We start from the raw sequence: 23,279 nt of genomic DNA, 5'->3' as shown, positions 1-23,279 counted from the left end.
TATCAAATTCTCTTTTGACATCACGTGAAAAGAAAGACAGATGCAAGAAGCCATACACTTTTTGCAGCCAAGTGATCGACCTTGAAAATATTTGGCTCCTCACATATAAAGAGGCAGTTTTTTTGGAATTATAGACCAATTAGTTTATGACATGGACATAAAAATTTTCATTTTGTAGCTTGAATAAGATATTTTGGTACTGTGTCACTAACAGTTCCAAATATGTAAAGAGCCGAACGATGTTCTATTGCTCGGGCCGGGACTATAGTAGCTTTTTGTTTATGCTTAACTATTGCTGATACTTTAAGATATCTTTATAAACTCTACAGAGAGCGAGAAACTCGTTGTGAAAAGTAAGATAAAGATTGCATTATATTAATCCTCACGTGTTGCATTCTATTAATCCTCACGTGTTAATCATGCAAGGGCATAATGTAACTCTACTTTATTCATTCATTCCACATTTTTAATCTGCAGAAGAGTGGCAACGGCTATAAAGAAATGCAGGAGTTGTTAAATTTATGACAAGTTGGTGAATAGTCTACATTATTACGAGAAGTTGGTGAAATAGTGTACATTATCACGACGCACGCGCGCATACATATATATATATATTCACTCCTCAAGGGTCACCGTATTCTTGTCAACAAAGATCAAAGATCGTTACAATCATTTGTCACGCATGGCACTCGTTTCACAGACCGGTTCATCATCCTGCATTCACTTCTCTTCCGTACCGCCCCACTACTAGGAAGACGAAGATTTCATATGCATACAATGCAGGAGTGGGGAAGATGAAACCGCGACCCAGTGTGATAGTTGCTGCAAGTCCTCCCGCAGAAGCTGCTGTAATAGCTACCGAGCCACTGACAAAAGAGGATCTTATAGGGCATCTTGCCTCTGGATGTAAGCCTAAGTTAAAATGGAGGTAATTAAATGGTTGATTTGATTTATATATAAATTTACTTTAGCTTATATGCAAGGTAATAGAAAGGAGTAGTTATTTTTCAGTTTGTTATAAGGAATTGCCACTTGTCTAAAGCTCATAGGCTAGATTAGATGGATGGCTAGGATTACAAGTTGTGAGTGAGAGACTCTCTCACATCCTATCTGTTCATTGTACATCATACGGTCATCAATTATTATGAATATTTTTATTTAAAATTAAATACAAATAGTATCTAACGAAATTATATTGCATTACGTGTTTCGTACTTGATCCTTGTGAATCTAAGCTTCTGCATCAACACATTACAATTTCAAATACTCTAACAATAACTATATTGTATTATGTGTTTATGTTGATCAAAATTATTTACATGTGGCTTGAGATTCAAGATAATTCCGCTCGTTATACTTTGTATCTTAGCTTTCTCTCTAGCTACGCTTTGTCTTTTGGATATGTTGCCCTAATTCTTATATTTAATCATGCTCCATCCTCAGAATTGGCACTGAACAGGAGAGGTTTGGCTTTGATCTGAAAACTTTAAGTCCTATGACATACGAACACATTGCTAAGTTACTTAATGGGATTGCTGAGAGGTTTGATTGGGAAAAAATTATGGAAGGGGACAACATTATTGCACTTAAACAGGTAAAATTGCTATAATTTTTTGTTTCTTTTTCTTGCCTATCAAGACACCCTTTCCATATTTGTGTGATTTTTAAAGAATGCATGACATTGTTGGCCAGGGTAAGCAAGGCATAACGCTGGAGCCAGGAGGTCAATTTGAGCATAGTGGTGCACCTCTTGAAACTCTGCATCAAATTTATGCTGAAGTCAATTCACATCTTTATCAGGTCAGCGAAAATATAGTTTTTGCTTTAGCATTCACATGCAACTATGCAAGCAGATTCACACTGTAAGTATAATGTTCTTTCAGATAAAGTTTAGTTCACAAATGGAGTTTCTGATTTGTTGTTTTTGGAGTTAACTTCTCCATATTTTCCTTTTTACTAGGTTAAAGAAGTTCTATACGAAATGGGAATCGGATTGATGGATATTGGTTGTCAGCCGAAGTGGGAAGTTAAAGACATACCTATGATGCCTAAGGTATTGTTGAACTTTGGTTACATATCAAAGACTCCTTTTCAAATTCATGCTGCCATTTTGTATTTTAATTAGTTACATACTGATCGAGTATATTTTGGCTCAGGAAAGATATGAGATCATTAGGAATTACATGCCCAAAGTTGGCTCTCTTGGACTTGATTTGATGTTCAGGACTTGCACTGCACAGGTTAGATGATTTTTACAAGCTAAGCTGATCAGGAGGCAGTATCTTTTAAACTAAGAACTACTTCTTTGTTCATTTTTTTAGGTTAATCTGGACTTTAGTTCTGAAGCGGGCATGATAAAGAAACTTCGCGCTAGTCTTGCTTTGCAGCCTGTGAGAACACTGAACTTGTTTTCGGTGTACATTTTTCTGCTTATATGGTATCTAACTTTTCAACAAATGGAACAGATTGTAACAGCTCTATTTGCAAATTCACCTTTCACTGAAGGAAAGCCAAATGGTTTTCTTAGCATGAGACGGTTTCTTTGATTCTGAATTTTCTGGTCTTATGAAATTGGAGATGTCATTTCGGCACAATTTTCTCTTCTTCATGGCATCTCTATGTTTATTGGTTGGTACACGGATCTATATTGAATCTTTAACTTTTTCTAACAGTCAAATGTGGACCGATACTGACAACTGTTGGAAGGTTAACCCAAATTTCAGTTACAAGAAAGAGTCATAAATCAGGGATAAGAAAGGATAGAAGTTCTAGAGTTGTGATGTTTGGAATTTCTAGAGTTAATCATGATTTCTCTAGATGTTTCAATGTTCAAAGAACCTTATAATTACCTAAATAAATGATGATGTATTGTAGTGGCTATAAAAGCCATGTAGTGTAATGAGTTTTGAGTGAGAAAAAGAAATCAGAAATTAGAAGTCTTTTCAAGTTTTAAAAACCTCTCCGCTCTCCTACTTTTCTCTATCCCTCTTCCTCCTACAACAACGATCGCACTGGCATGATTCCTTTTGTTTTTGAGGACTCCTTTGGGTAAGATATTTTTTGTTTTTCATAGGTGTACAAGCCTTTAAATGCATTTCGCTGGTGTTATCTTTCTTTTCATTTCTTAAATTGTTTTTTTTTTTTGTATGCAGGTTCGAACAGTACGTTGAATATGCTCTCGATATCCCCATGTACTTTGTTTATCGGAACAAGAGGCATTTTGACTGTAATGGGATGACCTTCCGGGTTTCCATCTATCCTTTTTATAGTCTTGTAATTGAGGCTTAATTTCTTCTGTAGCTGCAGACTGCAGTCTTTGTTTGTCTCAAGCTACTGAGTGGTTAAAAATATAGTGTGGTTGTATTCATGCAGGATTTCATGGCAGGAAAGCTTTGTTGCATTCCCGGTGCATTGCCGAACCTCAATGATTGGGAGATGCATTTGGGAACTATATATCTCGAGGTTCATAATAATGTCAATAATGAGATAGCTTTTGTTTTTGTAATGTTATTGCCTAATCATGCCATGTTGCTCTTTCCATTCAGGTTAGGCTGAAGAGATACTTGGAGATGAGGGGTGCTGATGGAGGACTGTGGAGTAGATTACGAGCTTTGCCTGCCTTTTGGGTAAGCGGCATTTGGTTCCTTACACATAACTTGTCATCATTTGGTCACTTTTCAACATTATCTTCTCACAAAGAGATGGTGCAAATATTTATCATTTTGTATCTACTAGCATTAATTTACATATCTAAATGCCAGCTGATTGTTTTTTTTTTCGAATGTCAGGTTGGTTTGTTGTATGATGAGGTTTCCTTACATAATGTACTAGACCAGATAGCCGACTGGACAGCTGAAGAAAGACAGATGCTGAGAAATCAGGTGAAGTAGTGAAATACTACAAGAAGAAAAGCCTATTCTTCTGCAGGCCTCCTACATTCTACTACAATGATTAAGTTTCCAAATCTTATTGTATAATGGCATTTAATTAGTAGGTCCCTAAAACTGGTCTAATGACACCATTTCGTGGCCGATTGCTAAAGCATGTTGCTGAAGATGTGGTACAATTCGCAAAGGTAAGGGGTGGTTTAGGAGTGAGGTGCTTAAAAAAAAAGCACCCATGAAAAAAAGCTGTCAGGGTTTTAGGTGTTTGGTAAACTAAAAAAAAGGGGCTTATTTTGGAAGCTGCTGTGAGAATAAGCTGAAATCAAAGGAAAAAGCTGAAGCTGCTATTTGCAGCTTTGCAAAACTTGCTTTTTTTCAAAGCACACGGAGTTACAGTGCTCCTTTAATGAAAAGACCCACTATCAGACTGTTTTTTTTTCGAAAAGCACTTTTACAAAAAAATTTACCAAACACTCTGCTGATTTATTTCACAGCCGCTTATTCTCACCGCAGCTTTTTTTCAAAGCGCAGCAATACCAAACCAGCCCTAAGTCGCGCTTGACTAGCTTGTTGCTGCTCTTGTGGTGCTTTGTGCGACTGAGTCATAGAGTTATTCATTCTTCTGCAGGCTGGCCTGGAAAGAAGAGGCTTTAATGAATCAGGGTTTTTGAATGACGTGGTGGAGGTGGCTAGAACTGGTTTGTAATTAGGAGTTTAGATACATTTTTAATAGTTTTTTCGTTTTAAATCACCAGATAAATCGATATTTATAAAGAACATTAATTGTATATTGCAGGTGTAACACCAGCAGAGAAGCTGTTGCAGTTGTATTACAAGAAATGGGGACAAAATATAGACCCTATCTTTGAGGAGCTACTAAGCTGATCAGGTGAAAGTCACTGCAGCAGTGGAGCCTTTGCAAATTTCCTGGTGTGTAATATAGTTTAGGCATGAGGCTTTTCATTTAATTTCAATGAATGTAATCAGATCATGGCTTCAGGTTATGTAAAATGGAAGATTAAAAATAAATAATACAAACACTTCTTGAGTTGAATTCATGTACAACCTATTGGTACGTTTTTTATTTTTTTAAACAAATAAACTCTACTTATTAAAAAAACTTTAACAATACATTTAAGACAAGTACTAATCGACACAAATCTCAACAGGACAGTAATAGCAACAATCGGGAAAGACAAACCCTAACATGTGTTATGTGACAGAAAGTACCGGACAGAAGTTCATTTTGTTGCAGCCCACTTTTTTTCACTCAACCCATTACTTTGCATTTTTCTAATAAAACCCCTTGCTGGCATTTGTTTCAAATTTTCAGCCCAAACCCAGATTGAAAAAGAATCATCCATGCCTCTCATTTACTTATTTTTCATCTGTTCTTTGGAAGATTAACAAACTAGCAGCTTCAGTGAATGCTAATGACGTTTGATTAGTTAAACAGATTCAAATGTATGTTGCTCGTGTTTATATATTTTGTGCTTGGGGATGGATTAGACATATATTTTGACTAAAAAAGGTAAAATGGTTATGCGCATGTTCATGTACTTGAAAAATCGTGAATGAGAATAATGAATGATACCCTTTTCGGGTTTGGAATACACAACTCCCTGTTCAAGTTGGCATACCAATTTCAATATACAAGCTAGGGTAGTCGTTCTGTTGGGGTGTTTAACCGTTTTTAATCGTTCTAAGTCAATTCCAAAGTCTTGGTTTTTTCTAACTGTCTTATGCAGATTTAAAGAGTAATGTTATTTTTGTGGTCCGACGACCAAACATTATGTGTAGTTCACTCGCCTAATCTATTATCATCCCTTCATTAAATTAAAAAAAATTCAATATTAGCTTTTATGAAGGGGACACAAATCATATTATCTTCTCTAATTGCAATATGGAAGGGAAGTTTGAGTTAGATTGATCTATGTACTTATAAGGGACTTACATGTACTTATAAGTAATTGGACTGCACTTTCTATATTGTCAATTAAGTTTATGATGAAATTAACTTCAACTTTATGAAATAATTCGTCCAAAAAAAAGAAAATTTTCTTGATATGAATCATTTGTTTGTCCTACCTAGCTAATGGTTTGTTGTGGCAATCCAAGCCCAGGTCATGTGGCTACCTATATATGCCATGTGCTTCTGTTTCCTGTCCAAGTACTTGCATATTACCATCATGTTTTTTTTTCTTGTGCTTCTACCGATTTATCAATGTCTTTATACTCTAGTCTACTGATTTTTCTTGTGTTTATGTTCGCATGTGTATTAAAATTATTTTGATTCATGACAATCATACAATAATTATCATATATGAAATCAAAAAGTATGTGAGTTCCACATTACACTCCGTAATCAACACCTAAAAAGTAAGAAACTAGATTGATTATGGTAGGATAATTGATCTGATGATCCTTATTCCTTCTCTCCCCTAATTTTTACTTTTATAAACCATCTCATTCAAAGTAAGTAAACATGTAGTCTTCATCGTATTTGTAAATCTAAGAGCTTAATTGTAATCTGTTAATTAATTTGGATATATAGGTAATTAGCGCAAGTGTTGAGGTTGAAATGGATATATACGAGAAGAGAAGAATAGATGGGAGGGGTGTGTGAGATATGCCAAATGCATCTGTCCACCTGGAATGATGGGTGTGTGGTTGCTGTCGAGGGAACATCCCAGCATAATTTTGTGATAGCTTAAGATGTGGATGGTTCACCAAACGTATGCATGCATATAAGATGCTCCAACAGCCCATGATATCTTCTCCCCCCCCTCCTCTTATTCTACCTTTTCATTTTGAAGTTTTAGTATAATTGAGTTAGTAATATGTTATTGGATTACTTTTATTTTAGGGTCATTTGATAATTAATTTATTTTTTATTTTTATTTTTGTGTTAATAATAGAGAAAAATATAAGGAATTCGAGAGATGTAAAAGAGTGGATGAAAGATGATAGAAGAGATGAAAAAGTACATAATGAAAACTAAAAACTATTTTGATGTTGTTTTCGCTTTCGAAATTTTCTTCACTTATTTTTATTATTTCCTTTCCTCCCTCCCACATTCTCAATACTTTTGTTTATATTACGACAAAATAAAATGGTTATCAAACAATTGATTAGGCCATGAAGTTTCCCACAAATTGCATGTTTATATATCTGTGGTTCCAATTTTGGGAAAAAAAAATAAAAAATCAACACCCTTACATATCAAAATCATGACAATTACAGAATTACTGCACCTTACAGATTGACAAAAAGAAAAAGAGAAATGGGAATTTTAAATTCAAGACCTCCAACAACCAAAATTTTGATATCATATTTTACAACCCACTAGTTCCCAAATTTTTAAGGTGATAAGATGCTTTTATTTTCCCCTTAAGAAAACAAATCGCAATGATGTGAAGATTATTAGTGGGAAAAATCAACACTAACCTAATTAAGAATTATATTTTGTTTAATTAGAGTAAGCTCAACAGTCAACATTGGATTCCAAGCAGCCAAGGCAACTAGTCCTAGTGGGGTTGGAATTGGAAACAGATGCATGGGATTGCATCCAATAATTGCCTCTCTCTCTCTCTCTCTCTCTCTCTCTCTCTCTCTCTCTCTCGTACATATATATACACATTATAGTATATGTATACATTGCCACAAGGCACCTCAACTTATCTGGAAATCACGCTCTTCTGGTGAAAGTCATAACTTAATAGATCATTGACTAAGAAAAGGTCGATTATTGCGAAAGTTGTATTGCTACTGTTCATAATTAGACAGTATTATGAAAGATAATATGTCTTGTTCCAATTGGTATAGGATCAAAGTAACGTAAATCTAAGTTACTTTGTTGTTAGACATGTTTTCAATCTCTGGTGGTAGCAGATCAAATCAACCATAACACAATATCTATAAAAAAAACTTTAATAAATTTAGATGGAACCCCGTCAACTTGTGCAAGTGATCTTCTACCATAGTGGTGGAAATGAGTGTTGCCCTTACACCAAGGTTGGGTTCGAACCCTGTTGACTCCCTAATCTAACATCTAATCTAACAAATCTTTCATTTGAGAAAAAAAAAAAATTGGATGGAAATCACACTAATATTGTCTCAACTTAACCACCTACACACACGACATGTGTTGGGCTTTATAAAAAAAGCCTCAATGTTTTTAGTAGTGAAATCATTCATTTGTCATTTTTCCAATGTAAAATTACACTCTTCAAGAAATTATTCACATGCACATAAACAACTGTCCTCAACTCATTTGTCAAAAATATGTAACAACCGCATAATCAAGTATATATAACCTTTACGTACATGTGCACGTATGATGTATGTGTTGTTCTTGTCATAACATATAATACTTTCATATACTTCACCTTTGAATTAATATAGCATTTCTCGTTGGGATAACATATCCTTGATTATACTAAAACAGAGGATAAGTATAGCATGTTAATGACAATAATCCTCATAATGTGTTAAATAATTAACTCAAATTAGGTGAGAGAAAGGATCAAAACCCCCAGATTAAGAAATGGGCATTTTAGGAATATCCCAAGTAATGACAGAAGTGAAATGAAATGAGCAAGCATGAATCTTGTTGTCGCTTTCCCTTATCCAGCTCACAACTCCTTGTTGGAGTTTTGACATGCCACTCTGAACAAACCCACATGAAATTATTGAATGATATTATTATTAGCTATATATTTTCATTTAATTCAACAAGAAGGAAAAAAAAATCAAGAGAGACTTGAGCAACTACAAAAAGGCCATCACCAATTATAATTTTCCATTGTTCTTCTCTTCCACTCTCAACCTTTCTTTTCTCTTTCTCCCCATAAACCCTAATTTATTTTTGTAGTACAGTTTAGAAAATGAGAGAAATCTTGCACATTCAAGCTGGACAATGTGGGAACCAAATTGGAGGGAAGTTTTGGGAGGTGATGTGTGACGAGCATGGGATCGATCCTACAGGAAAATATAACGGGAACTCCCACCTTCAGCTTGAGAGGGTAAATGTTTACTACAATGAAGCAAATGGAGGGAGATATGTGCCTAGGGCAGTGCTGATGGACCTCGAGCCGGGGACAATGGACAGCTTAAGAACTGGTCCTTATGGGCAGATTTTCAGGCCGGACAACTTTGTGTTCGGCCAGAATGGAGCTGGAAACAATTGGGCTAAAGGGCATTACACAGAAGGAGCTGAATTGATTGATGCTGTTCTTGATGTGGTTAGAAAAGAGGCTGAGAATTGTGATTGTTTACAAGGTATTTAATTTGGGATTGTTCTTCTTTCTAATTCTTCTTTTTTCCGATTCCTAATTGATGTGATCATATATTTCTAGAAAAGTTGGGTCCAATAGAAAACAATTACTACAAAATGTGATTTTCCTAGATTCTAAACATGGCTCAAAATTAGTTTGGAAGAATTATTGTTGAGTACTACAATACGGCCACATGGTATAATTAGTTCACGTGTTACAATATGAACGAATATCTATTGGTATACACCCTTCAAAATATATGAATCTCAACTTATATTATAATATGTGAAATAGTTATACCGCGTTAACATGTTACAATACTAGACAATAAATTTTTACCTTTTTGTATGCTTTACCTACGAAAAAAACACTCAGATAACACCGGAAAATGCTAAAGACAACAAGGTTGGCTAATTTGGGCTATTTTGATTTTCTTGATTATTTTTTCATTTTTTGAGTTTGGTCATAATTGATTTTATTGAATCTAACCCCTCTAAACACAATTAAGCAAGGCAAAAATCACCTGGCCAGGTTTGTCCATCTTTTTACCAATTTAATCGGTTAAATGTATAAATTTGTTATAGGGTTCCAGATTTGTCATTCACTAGGAGGTGGGACAGGGTCAGGAATGGGGACCCTACTGATTTCAAAGATCAGGGAAGAGTACCCAGATAGAATGATGATGACTTTCTCAGTCTTCCCCTCACCAAAAGTCTCAGACACAGTGGTCGAACCCTACAATGCAACCCTCTCTGTTCACCAATTGGTTGAAAATGCTGATGAGGTCATGGTCCTTGACAATGAAGCCCTCTATGATATTTGTTTCAGAACTCTCAAGCTCACAAATCCAAGCTGTAAGTATTGGGTAATAGCTTTTTAGTCATATAAATGCAAGTTTTTTTACAATTTAATGTGATATGTTGTTAGACTATAGTCATTTTAGATCATTGATTATGTGAATTTGTTTAAACATTTGAACCGAATTAAGAGTGCAACAACTTAACATGCATATTCTCTTATCAGATAGTATGACATGTTATGTCGTTAAATTGTCAATCTGAATTTCTACCAAATTGGAGATCCAAATTGAGAATTTTGATACCATAACTTGTGAGCCAAGAAAGAAAAAACATTATAATTTTGCTATTGTGCACAAGTTTTAAATACTAAATCCTACATTTTCATTCTACTTGTTACAGTTGGTGATTTGAACCATTTGATTTCCACAACCATGAGTGGAGTCACATGTTGCCTCCGCTTCCCGGGACAGCTCAACTCCGATCTTCGAAAACTAGCCGTGAATCTCATCCCCTTCCCCCGCCTCCATTTCTTCATGGTTGGTTTCGCACCCTTGACCTCCCGCGGCTCCCAACTATATAGAGCCCTCACAATCCCTGAGCTCACACAACAAATGTGGGACGCCAAGAACATGATGTGCGCCGCAGATCCACGCCATGGTCGATACCTGACAGCATCGGCTGTGTTCCGCGGCAAAATGAGCACAAAAGAAGTGGACGAGCAGATGATCAACATACAAAACAAGAACTCCTCATTCTTTGTGGAGTGGATTCCAAACAATGTGAAATCAAGTGTTTGTGACATTCCACCAACCGGGCTTGCCATGTCCTCTACATTCATGGGGAATTCGACATCGATTCAAGAGATGTTTAGGCGGGTTTCAGAGCAGTTCACGGTCATGTTTAGGAGGAAGGCCTTCTTGCATTGGTACACAGGCGAGGGTATGGATGAGATGGAGTTTACTGAGGCTGAGAGCAACATGAATGACTTGGTCTCTGAGTATCAGCAGTACCAAGATGCTGTGGCACAGGATGAGGGAGAGTATTATGAGGAAGAGCTGGAGAACTGAGGATTGGAGGTTTTCCAATTTTAGGTTGCTTGGGATTGAAGAAATTAAATTGAATTATGTATTGGGGTCAGTAATTTGTGCTTGTTCTAGCTTGGTTTTTATCTCTTTTTTTTGGTTATCAATAATGGGGTTATTTATTGTAAAGCCTTCCCATTCTTAGGGATTTGGGTTCTGTTGTGAATATGTGATTACTGTAATGTTTTTTTAAGAGAGAAAATAAATAGTTATGCGTCTTGGTATTACAAATTATATTTTTCATGGCACATAAAAATTGAGTGAATATTGATGTTACTTATAATGTTGAGACCACTTTCGACGCATTAAAAAAATTTGGATTCAAATTTAATTTTGTGTTCAAACATACATTCACCTCTTCATAGCATCGAAATTTTAAACTCATATATAAGTTTTTTTAGAGGAGCAATTGTAAACACAAAAATTTTGTAACGAATGAAATGAGAACGTACAAAGTAGATTTGTATTGATGAATTTGTAGGGTTACAATCTCTATTTACAATTATCCTCTGATTCAGTCTTCAAATTTGATGTAGATGCGTAAGTTGTTGATCCAAGGGTCACGATGACTTGATCTCGGACGAACGATTGAACAATTGCTTCAAGTTTTGAGCTTGAAACAATGCGTGGATAGTCTTCACCTCTAGGTTTGTGTATGACCTGTGGCAAAGGTGATGTTGATGTGGGATTTTGTTGATTCGAGGGTCTTGGCAACTTGATCTTGAATCGAACTTCATTACAAGTTTTAAGCTTTCAACAAAGTTTTGAAAGAATCGGCACAAGTGCTTGTTGATTCTTCAAGGGAATGCTTCCGCTTTGGTCGAAAGAAAGCTTCGGCTTTGGTTGTACGTTCTTCGAAAAGAGCTTTGGCAGCGTATTAGTCTTCAAAGATTTGGTAGAGGTTCTCCTTTTGTGAGAATTTCGGCCCCTCAATGTAGAAATTGTCAACCTTTATACTTGTCTGAGGACCTTGTATTTATAGACGTCTCAAAGCTTGCCTTTGGATGGATTTGGCTTGGATTTGGCATGTTTTGTGTCTTAATTTCAGCCACTTTCCCTTGATTGGCCAAAATGTATAGGGCTTTCTTGCCTATTTTGCGAGCAATCTTCAATTCTTGCTTGTTTTGTGAAGATGCTTTAGCTTTCATTCCAATTTTTGGAGCAATTTGGGCCCCTTGCCGATTTTAAGGAGATTTATTCCCCTTTGCCGAATTTTAGGAATGTTTTTTAGCTTCCTTTGCTTTATTTGTGCCACATGTCATTGATGACTTGTTCATTTGTGACGAGTCATATGCCACGTGGAGCTTTGTGATGCATCATTTGTATGTAACAAAATTTACATGTCTACAAATGCCCCTACTTCAAGGCGCATTGTAGGTGTTCGTCTTGAGGAATATCCAGTGAGGACGTTTCCTGGCCAACGAGCACACAGCTCCCCAAGAGGTTGGCACTGGTTGATGTTGTCTGTCGGGCTTCTGCTTATTGGCGGGCTGTAAGAGAAGGGACAAAGTTAATCATGAAATGTGCCTTTGTGGGGCCTTAGGTGTAGGCCTTGAGGCTCACAATCAAAATTAACCTTTAGGTGTTCAGGCGTGCCACTGCCATCTTTAGCATGACAGATGTAAAACAGATGTTTAGTTTGAGTAAATATGCCCGAGTTTGGTAATGAAATGTGCCTTTGTGGGGCCTTCGGTTTAGGCCTTGAGGCTTCCAATAAAAAAACTAACCAAATACTCAAACATATATTAGTTGTTTTATTATTGCAGAAGTATCACAACCGTTATACTTTAATCGCCCGAGTCCACAAAGCAGAACGAACTCAGATAGGTGCCTTTGTCGGGCCTTAGATATAAGCCTTAAGGCTTCCTATCAGAATTAATTCTATACTCAAGCATTCTGTAGCAATCCTGATATAACAAAAGTAAAACTAGAAAATAGGCTAATTACTTGCGCCCCAAGTAACTTCGGACTTTTTGTTATCAAGGATTGTCGTGGATGGGTTAAGTCCACATAAGGCTCTTTTTTATGCCTTAAGACCAAGGACTTTTAATTGATCAATCTCGTCTGCCCGAATGGTTAGAACTTAGAAGTTTTTTAATCATAAACTGGCTAGAAATAACTTGGATGCAGATGGAAATATACATCATATTACTAGATTCATGAATGAAAGACAAAAACAAATGAGGTCGGGCAAGGTTTCACCTTGTCGGGCAAGGCTGGTTGTCTTGCAACTTCCTCTCTTTATGATTTACAAAGGGTTTGAATGCTAGAAGGGGAGATTGGAAGATGAGTTTACATGAAGGAATCGATACTACAACAAGATATAGACAGGGTAGCAGAGCTTTTACAAAGGCTTTCTGGTGAAGGTTGATCCCGAAAGGGATGAAGGCTTGGGGGCTTACTACAGCTTCGTGAAGGCAAATCTGGTTTGAGCAGAGTTTGTGCTTGTATTTGTTTGTTTGATTGAGCGTCCTTATCTCTGATTTTTCTTCCTCCTTTTATAGACGATTTGGCCTGGCTGCCTGCAGTATTGATTTTGCCCGAATGCATCTGAAGGGTAGTGACTCATCAACTTTTTACTTGTACTGCCATTGTAAAGTGCTTTTGGGTTGATTAGCTGGCTGGTCTACACCACTTGACCTCTAGGTAGGTGAGCAGGTGGTTTGAATAATCTGCATTTGGTCGGGAAACAAGCTCCTTCTTTCTTTTAGGCTTCAACTGGGCCTTGGGCTTCTCGCTTTCCATTCCTTCGTATGGGCTAACTCCCTTTTGAGCCCAAAGTTCAAGTTTTATTCCAAACAGTGCCCCCTTCAATTAATATTCAGGCTGGAGTTTCAGGCGCCAATATTGATTGAATAGGTGCCCTTCATACCCATGTCTTTTCTTGGGACTTGCACCCTTTTCAAAAAACAACCGTCACTTACTTGCAATCTTTTTACTAACCCAAAAATCATCAGCCATCCTTAATATGAAATCCCCCCTTTCAGAATTTCCTACCTTCCCAGATACTCTATTTCTTACAAATTTCAGACTCCCTTTTGTTCTTTGTTCCATATCTTCTACCCTCGTCACCTTCTCACCACGCCTCTTCCAAACTTATCAAATGGCTTCAGGATCCGGCCAAGTCCAGCTATCATACGAATCTGGTGAAGGCATTGCTACCTTACACCGCTTACTCAACGGATTGCATCGCCCTCGGGCAGGTTTGTGCCCTGAACTTTTCTTTGAAGTCCATGGGGTACAATCGTTGGGTCCTGCATGGATTTCTCGCGTCCCTACTGTGATAGAAAATAATATGCCCAGAGGTAACTGGTTTGCCCCTAATCCTTTCTTGGCTAAGTCGGGCATCTCTTCAGCTAAATGGTCATCATACCGTCGTGTCTTTCTCCTAATGAATGACCCAGCTTGGACTCACTGGATTGACGAACTAGAGCCAATTTTCAAGAAAAAATGGATGAACAATGGTATTTACGAACTAATAATGCTTTCAAAAACTACCATTGTTCCCAAACCCGAACTGCTTGCTACTTCTCTTCTTTTCTGGAATTCGGGCACGATTACTTTTGATTTTCGCATGGGTCCCATGTCTCCGACTATTCTAGATATGGCCCAAGTCTTCGGGCTAAGACCATCGGGCAGGATTGTAGATGTTACCCAAGACTGGGTTTCCTCTTCTTCTTCAATCGCTGAAAGCTCTAGTTCCTCCGCCTCTTTTCTTCAATTGGAATATAACTCTACAACCTTTAAGAGTTACAGGACTTCTTTCAAGGGATTCATCCCTTTTGTCAAGGAAAATTTTGGTGCAGATTCCTCTCATGCTAACAAAGATCAGGAACATATGTATTTCCTATTATACTGGCTTAACAAGCATGTCTTCCTAAATAAATCCAAATGGGTGAAGGTTGAATGGATCCCCTTAGTGGAAGCCCTTCATAACTTTGATGATGTAGCCACAGGTCCATTTCTTCTTTCTCATCTTTATCATCTCATTTTTTAAATGACTCAAGGTGAGCCATTTGAAACCAATGTGAACGGACCCATATGGCTGATCCAAATATGGCTCCAATGGTATTTCTCAGAGTTTCGGGCCAGTAATTTAGAATTCCCAAAAGGTGTAGCCCCTGCCCGAATCCTAGCTGAAGCTACTCCCATAGATCACTCTACTTTTGCCTGTTTTTATTTCTTCAAGATTTGTAGAACTCGATCATACCTAAAGTGGGGCGCTTCAGTTTTGAGGAGATATCCCTGGTTCTCTGATCAAGCATTCCAAGACGCTCCCGGAGAAAATGCCACCTCATTTTGCAGGGAGAAATTCATCAGCTGTATTCAACAGAGAGATATAGCCTAGGGAGTTCGTGGCAACCGTTATGATCGCAGATTGGAAGTGTATCACCCTAATTTTTGTAGTAGACAATTAGGCTTTAGACAAGCCATCCTTATCCTCTTTTTTTATTCTGTCCATTGTGGCACTTCCTTTCAGTTATCATCCCCTTCAGAAGTGACCTTTCGAGCTGCCCGATGAAGTCTTGACGTTATGAATCAGGCTGCCCGTAAGTCTATAGTTCTAAACTTCGAATGTACTTCACTCTTCTCCACCTGGTGGGAAGCCAAATGGACCAAGAAATATGGAGGAGATTTGCGAGAAACTCACGACCGTCTCTTTTGTCAACTTTCTCTCAAGTTATACCTAAGTTCGGGCGAACTTGAAAACTGGTAGGAAATGATTCAACAGAAGAACCGGTTACTTCTGATAGGTATTTCTTTCCCTATCTTGACCCTGCCTTCCTTTGAGGTTAAAGTTATTTAGTCTTATTTTCCTTGATCCTGCAGCTCTAGTAAATGTCGAAAAGGCATCCATCGAATCAGAAGATGATTCAGTTGATGCAGCAGTTCTTCATGGAGCCACAGTAGAAGCTCAAAGGTGAGAAGCTGGAGTAGGCGGAGATGTTTCAGAATTTTTTGAGATTCTGATGCTGAAGAAGTACCCGAAGCAAACGTCAAGGCGCCTAAGCGGAGAAAAGTAGTTGTGGTCGAGACCTCAGCAGAATCTGAACCTGCATCACCACCCAAACCTAAACGGCCAACTCCCACCAGAAGGAGTAAGAGAGCGAGGACTATCCAAGCTTCTAAGTCTTCAGCCTCCTCAGCTCCAGTTTCTAAGGCAGACATAACGAAGCAAAAGTCTTCAAGTAAGTTTTTTTCTTTTCTTCAATCAGATGTCACCCTTCTTCCTTATCTGATTGTCTCTGCTCTCTTCGAAATCAGGGCCTCATACTTCTAAGAAACCAACTATCGCACCCAGGGAAGGTCCACTGGAAACTGAAATGCATCAAAGAGCTGAAGATCTGCGGAAGTCCATCCTTAGGGAGCGTGAGGTATTTGCTTGTATTTTCATCTGCATGATCTCCCTTGCTTTTCTTTTAAACTTTGAACATGATTGCTTGATTAGGCCGTAAGTGAAGAAAAGATTCTTCTGCCCGAGGTCTCTGAAACAGATAACCAAACTTATTTCTTCTTTTCTTTTTATCCAGGTTGGGGTGTCTGCCCCCTTGCCTAGCCAAGGTTCCCCTCCAAAGTCTTCTATTTCTCCTTCCACTTTGGATGTAACTCTATCTTCTCAATTTAATCCAGCCACATGAGTTATGTTGCATTTTGTAAATGAAGACAGCAGTTTGGTGAGCAGTTGTTTTGATATTGAACTTCCATACACTGTGCCCGTACTAACTTTCCATTTACATTTCCTCCAACCATCTCCAATACATGAATCACGACGACCACCAGTGGTAACACTTGAAGAACCCGTAACCCCTGAAATTCCTGTGACCCCAAGGAGAGCTATTTTGCAAGTGTTTCCTTGCCCAATAGCTACTACCGATGAACCTCCTTCTTCTCCCCTCACTCAGGTATGGATATATTTTCTTTATGTTCTCTTCTCATACCTGTTTACTAACAATTGTCGTAATCCTTGGATGCTCTTAGGGCATTGGTGAAGGTTCGGACACAGCTTTTTCTTCCCCTGTTGGTGGTAGTGATTCTCCTCCTCAAACAGGAACTAATACTCTTTCTTTTAAAACCCCAGGGCCTATTCAGGCATATTTCTTCTTCCCAAAGTTCCTTTCTACTTTAAACTGTTTAACTGTTTTCTTGCTTTAATCTAGTCTTCTTTGGTTCTCACAGCAGGCCATAGGAGAGGCTTCGGGCAAGTCTCCCCCACGTGTGGTGTATAAAACGGAGTTCCCCCGGCCTTCTTCAACTTCTGGAGATACAGGGATTCCTCTCCCTGGAATTGAGAGAGCTGGGACTAAAGTCGCCTCATCAGTGGTTACTACTCCCTCAGAAAAAACTAAAGTACGAACTTTTCCCCCTTCTTTTTCATTTTCAACAACTGCTGATTTGCCCGAACTTTTTGAAGAATTCGAGCAACTTGAAACAAGGTTGAAATCTTCAAAGCGTTCTTCTGAACCTTCTGGCTTTCAAGAGCAACGTCGAGTTTTCCAAGATTGGGTGAAGAAAGACTTCTCAGCTTCGTTCAGCCTTAAGGCTCTTCATGATATAGAGAAGGTTACGATAGAGCTCTTCAAGGCCGGCCAGTTATCCAAAACCCAACATGATTCCTTTTTCTCTTTCTTTGAGAACTTGAGGGCTCTCAGGGATCAACATCAGAGAGCTGAAAGACAAACCAATCGTGTAAAATGCTTCAAGGAGAAGGAATCGAGTACTTCTGCTCAGGTCGAACGGTTAATGGATGAGGGCTTGCTAACAAAAGAAAGGATTTGAGTGGTAACTTCTGAAATCCAGAAGTTGGAAGAACAACTTATTGTTCTCAAGGCTGAGCAAACAACCCTTCTTGGTACCCTTAAACATCAAATTGAAAAAGTGAAGAAGTCAAACTTAGAGCTCGAACATACTAGATCTTGACTTGCTAATAGCAACACTGTTCTGACCGAACCTGGTAGAATTTTAACAATCATGCAGACTTATCATTCCCGAATAATTACTCTGAGTAAAGATGTAAACTTATTAGACTAGAATCACTTGTAACCCTTCTTTTATCAAAATGAACATGTATTTTGCCTGTGATTGTCTTGCTTATGGCCCCATTTGCATTGTAAATCCCATGTTATATCTTCGGGCAACTCCCTGCCCCCCTTTTATTTTCTTTTCTGCTTCCCTTACCAATACCAATTTCAGGACCTAATCTTGATCAATTGGTCATCCTTCTGATATTATTAACATGGAAGTGTTAGGGGAACATGGGATCTATTTCCCTCTTCTTTCTTAACAAATGATGATCTCAGCTTTTCTACCCAAACCAGGTTGATCGTATTGATAGGGCCCTCCGGGAACGGGTTTGTATCAATCAGCATACTGGTTTGGGGCTTGTCAAGCAACAGCTTGCCCTTCACTATAAGATCTTGTATCCAATCTCTGAACTGGACACAATTGGTTATAGAATGGTTGAAGGTATAATGCAACTTGCAATACTTCTTCCCTCTTAGTTCTTCTGGCTTAGGCATCTTCTTAGTACTATCGGGGCAAAATTATTCTTGCCCGCACCAGCTCTTCGTTGATCTCAGGAGCTTTGGCCAAGTCAAAGGAATAACTTTGGTACTTGGGAGGTTTCATAGGGACAAACCCTCCATCATTCATTACGATTTTCTGATCTTTGATGGGTTGAACCAACCCTTTCACCATTAATGGTTTGAAAGGCGTGGTCATCTCAGCAGCACAAACATCAATTTCCTCTCTATCATGGCCATTTTCATGCTCTGGCCCTGTTTTTTCCACCTCCACATGATGAATTGCAGCTTTGTTTTTGTAAAAGGGAGGAGTTTTGGAAGTATGCTTCACTTGTTGTTCTTCTAGCAGCAACCTTTCATACTTTGTGGCGGCGATTACCAACTCCTGTAACTCGTTCAATTGTGTATCATAGAACCTTTTCCTCAGAGGTAATCTTAAAGCCCTCTGAGCAATTGATATAAGCTAAACTTGGTTAATAGGGAATTGGCATCTCATTCTTGTCTTTCTGAACCTCATCATGAAATCTTCTATGGTCTCATGGTCGTATTGCTTGACTTCAACCAGGTCATTGATAGTCATTTCTGGTTCTATTTTGTAAAACTGTTCATGGAAGGCTATCTTCATCTGCCCCCAGTTGGCAATAGAGTTAGGGGGCAATAGAGAGTACCACTGAGATGCTAGCCTAACCAATGAATTTCCAAACAACCTCAACTTGTAGTTCAGGTTGTCTTCATATGCCACACAATGATTGGAGAATTTGAAAATATGATCTTAAGAGGACACACTTCCATCTTCTCCCGTGAATATTGGGAATGCAGGCATTTTGAAGTTGATAGGAAATGGGTTATGCTCATCAATATATTCAGGATAAGGTTTTTGATAGGTAACCCTGAATATTGGACGAGCTTGTGGTTGAGCATTATGAGCTACCGTCCTCCTTAACTTAGCCAGCTCATCCCTCAGTTGTTGAGTAGCTATATTATTATTATGGAAGATAAGAGCAGCTTCATTCTTTGGGCTTCGGTCATTTCCCATTCCTGCTCCCTTTTTTTACTCAGGCTTTCTCCAGTTAGCTCCTTCTCCCTTATTAGCCAACAGAGGTGGCCTATAAGGAGGAGGCTTATCTGAGGTGATAAAGCCTTCTTTTCCGCTAGGTTCTCCGGTTATTATGGGCATCCCATACCTCATCCTTTCTTGTTCACTCTGCTTCCTATTATTAAATGATAATAATGGGAATCTGGGGAATTCGTTTTCTAGAATCGGTTCAATTATGGGTTGGCTTCCTTCAGGGACTTCTTTTTCCTTTCCCTTATCCTTTTTTTTCCAATAACGGAAATAGGGGAATAACTAGTTCGCCTCTGATGGTAACCTGGCTCATCCCACTTCCTTGAGCACCTTTTGGAGTAGAGAACTCCAGATCTAGTCTTCTCTGTAGATTCCCTGTTAAGGTACAAAGTCTACTTACTTCTCCTTTAGTTTCCAAAGAGATTTTTTCCATGCTCTTCAACACTTGTATCATAGTAGCTTGCAATTCTCCATTAGTTCCTTTTCCTTGAGACCATCCAGATGAAGTTGGGCTTTCCAGGACCGCTTGTCCTGATGAAGAAGAAGAATTTCCTAATTGCTCTGTCATTTGTAGCAAAGGTTGAGATGATTCGTCCTTTGTACTCTTTCTGCAAGGTTTATGGCTTTTCTTCTTTGACATGCGAGATTAAAACAAATGTGTCCCACCGGGCGTGCCAAAACTATGTTCGTCTTGAGGAATATCCAGTGAGGATGTTTCCTGGACAACGAGCACACAGCTCCCCGAGAGGTTGGCGCCAGTTGATGTTGTCTGTCGGGCTTCTGCTTATTGGCGGGCTGTAAGAGAAAGGACAGAGTTAATCATGAAAGGTGCCTTTGTGGGGCCTTAGATGTAGGCCTTGAGGTTCACAATCAAAATTAACCTTTAGGTGTTCAGGCGTGCCACTGCCATCTTTAGCATGACAGATGTAAAACAGATGTTTAGTTTGAGTAAATATGCCCCAAGTTTAGTAATGAAAGGTGTCTTTGTGGGGCCTTTGGTTTAGGCCTTGAGGCTTCCAATAAAAAAACTAACCAAATACTCAAACATATATTGGTTGTTTTATTATTGCAGAAGTATCACAACCGTTATACTTTAATCGCCCGAGTCCACAGAGCAGAACGAACTCAGATAGGTGCCTTTGTCGGGCCTTAGATATAGGCCTTGAGGCTTCCTATCAGAATTAATTCTATACTCAAGCGTTATGTAACAATCCTGATATAACAGAAGTAAAACTAGAAAATAGGCTAATTACTTGCGCCCCAAATAACTTCGGACTTCTTGTTATCAAGGACTGTCGTGGATAGGTTAAGTCCATATAAGGCTCTTTTTTATGCCTTGAGACCAAGGACTTTTAATTGATCAATCTCGTCTGCCCAAATGGTTAGAACTAAAAGTCTTTTAATCATAAACTGGCTAGAAATAACTTGGATGCAGATGGAAATATAAATCATATTACTAGATTCATGAATGAAAGACAAAAACAAAGGAGGTCGGGCAAGGCTGGTCATCTTGCAACTTCCTCTCTTTGTGATTTACAAAGGGTTTGAATGCTAGAAGGGGAGATTGGAAGATGAGTTTACATGAGGGAATCGATACTACAGTAAGGTATAAACAGGGTAGCAGAGCTTTTACAAAGGCTTTCTGGTAAGGGTTGATCTCGAAAGGGATGAAGGCTTGGAGGCTGACTACAGCTTCGTGAAGGCAAATCTGGTTTGAGCAGAGTTTGTGCTTGTATTTGTTTGTTTGATTAAGTGTCCTTGTCTCTAATTTTTCTTCCTCCTTTTATAGACGATTTGGCCTGGCTGCCTGCAGTAATTATTTTGCCCGAATGCATCTGAAGGGTAGTGACTCATCAACTTTTTACTTGTACTGCCATTGTAAAGTACTTTTAGGCTGATTAGCTGACTGGTCTACACCACTTGACCTCTAGGTAGGTGAGCAGGTGGTTTGAATGATCAGCACTTGGTCGGGAAACAAGCTCCTTCTTTCTTCTGGGCTTCGGCTAGGCCTTGGGTTTCTCGCTTTCCATTCCTTCATCTGGGCTAACTCCTTTTTGAGCCTAAAGTTCAAGTTTTATTCCAAACAGTAGGCATGTGCTTGTTAAATGTAGGAATCGTGTTTTGAAGTCCTACAATGTGAATGTTCTAACTCAAGGGTTGTCGAGACTTGATCTTGAATTAGTTTGTTTCTTCCAGGGCCGTAAAGGCGTATTTCTTGAACGAAGACATTTCTTCAAGGGCCGTTGAGGCGTATTTCTTGGACGAAACATTTCCTCAAGGAATGTAGAGGCTTGATCTTGAATGAAATGAAAGTTTTCTTCAAGGGCCGTAGAGGCTTGATCTTGAAAGAAATTTTGGAAATGGATAAATCGGCACATACTTATTGTGTGTATTGATTTTCCATAATTTTGACAAAATAAATTTGGCATATTTTGAATTTTTTTTCCTTGTGCTTGTAGGAAAAAAAAAGTTTTTTCCTTCCTTAGGTATGAACCTCCTTCAATTTTGGTAATGAGGGTGATTTCCTTCAAAGCATTGGAAAGATTTAGTGATTTCCTTCAAAGCGTTGGAAAGATTTAATGCTTGTCCTTGAGTAAGTAGGATTTGCATTTTTTTTCCTTTCCTTTTTTCTTTTTTTTTCAGCCAAGAGGGTGTTTTCCCTCTTGGTTTGGGAAACTTGAAAACTTGTCCTTGCTTTGGAGGGATTCCCTCTTTAAATTTCGGCAAGGGGGCAATTTCCTTTGATGTTTGGGAAATTTTGAAGCCCTTTCCTTATTTTTTTTGTTTCCTCTTCTTTTCTTTGCTAATTTTTGTTGCAAAAATAGCATGTATTTCCCTTGTTGCCGTGTATAGCATTGCCCTTTTTGCTTTGGAATTTGCTTCCTTCTTTTGATTGGAATGTACTTCCTTCTTTTGATTTTCCTTTTTCTATTTGGTATGTATTTTCCCTATAGCATTAGGAAGCAATTGATCTTTATTTATAGGACAATTGGGTGTGTGTTTTTGCCACAACACACCTTGTCGTGCACTTCCATTGTGCTTGCTATTGTGTCATGCCCTATTGCTGCTTGCTGTCGTGCCTTATTGCTTAGAGCTTGTTGCAGTGTGTCACTTTTACCACGTGGTGCTGTGCAAAAGACTTTAGCGGGGTTTCACTGTGTAGTGCCTTTTGGTCACAATTTCCCTCAGTGATGACGTTGTCGTGCAATGCAAGAAACAGGTTTACATAATCACGGCGGGGTTGCATAGTGCGATTGCATAGCATTTTGGTTTTCTTTGCTACTATAGTGTGCTTTGAAGGCCCGTCTTGCAGCTGCTCTCTGTGCTATGCTGCTCAAGCTTTGTGGTTGATTTCTTTTTGTCGTTGTGACTTTGTCATCATCAGCCTTCAACGCTCACGAGGTTTGTCTCGCATGTCTTTTACTTTAGTGAAGTAATTTTTTTTTTTTGCTTCTTTTTTTTGCCGTCCCACCTTATGCTTATATTGTTTTTTTTTTTCTTTTTTGTTGTAGCCATGGTATTTTTCAATTGCTTTAAGAGCAATACCATCACTTTCTTGCGAAGGAAAGTGATTCGCAAGATAAGGGAACGACGTTGAAACTTTGTGCACCGTTGACGGCCCTAAGGCGCTTGTTCTTCCTGCAAAAGACA

The 23,279-nt window shown here is 38.5% G+C and overlaps 1 protein-coding gene and 1 pseudogene across 1 annotated transcript; both read left to right on the top strand.

Moving 5' to 3' along the window:
- The first annotated feature begins 667 nt into the window (after positions 1-667).
- LOC126625251 (glutamate--cysteine ligase, chloroplastic-like) lies at positions 668-4,938 on the top strand (annotated as a pseudogene).
- Positions 4,939-8,616: 3,678 nt separating this feature from the next.
- LOC126626671 (tubulin beta chain-like) lies at positions 8,617-11,273 on the top strand. The gene is made up of 3 exons (XM_050296044.1): positions 8,617-9,164; positions 9,745-10,014; positions 10,360-11,273. Exons 1-3 carry the CDS (start codon positions 8,771-8,773, stop codon positions 11,025-11,027), a joined length of 1,332 nt encoding a protein of 443 aa, XP_050152001.1. The 5' UTR covers positions 8,617-8,770; the 3' UTR covers positions 11,028-11,273.
- Positions 11,274-23,279: the final 12,006 nt, after the last annotated feature.

Source organism: Malus sylvestris, chromosome 6 (assembly GCF_916048215.2).
Source record: "Malus sylvestris chromosome 6, drMalSylv7.2, whole genome shotgun sequence".
Classification (NCBI taxonomy): Eukaryota; Viridiplantae; Streptophyta; class Magnoliopsida; order Rosales; family Rosaceae; genus Malus; species Malus sylvestris.
This window is presented reverse-complemented; position numbering and strand designations above follow the sequence as displayed.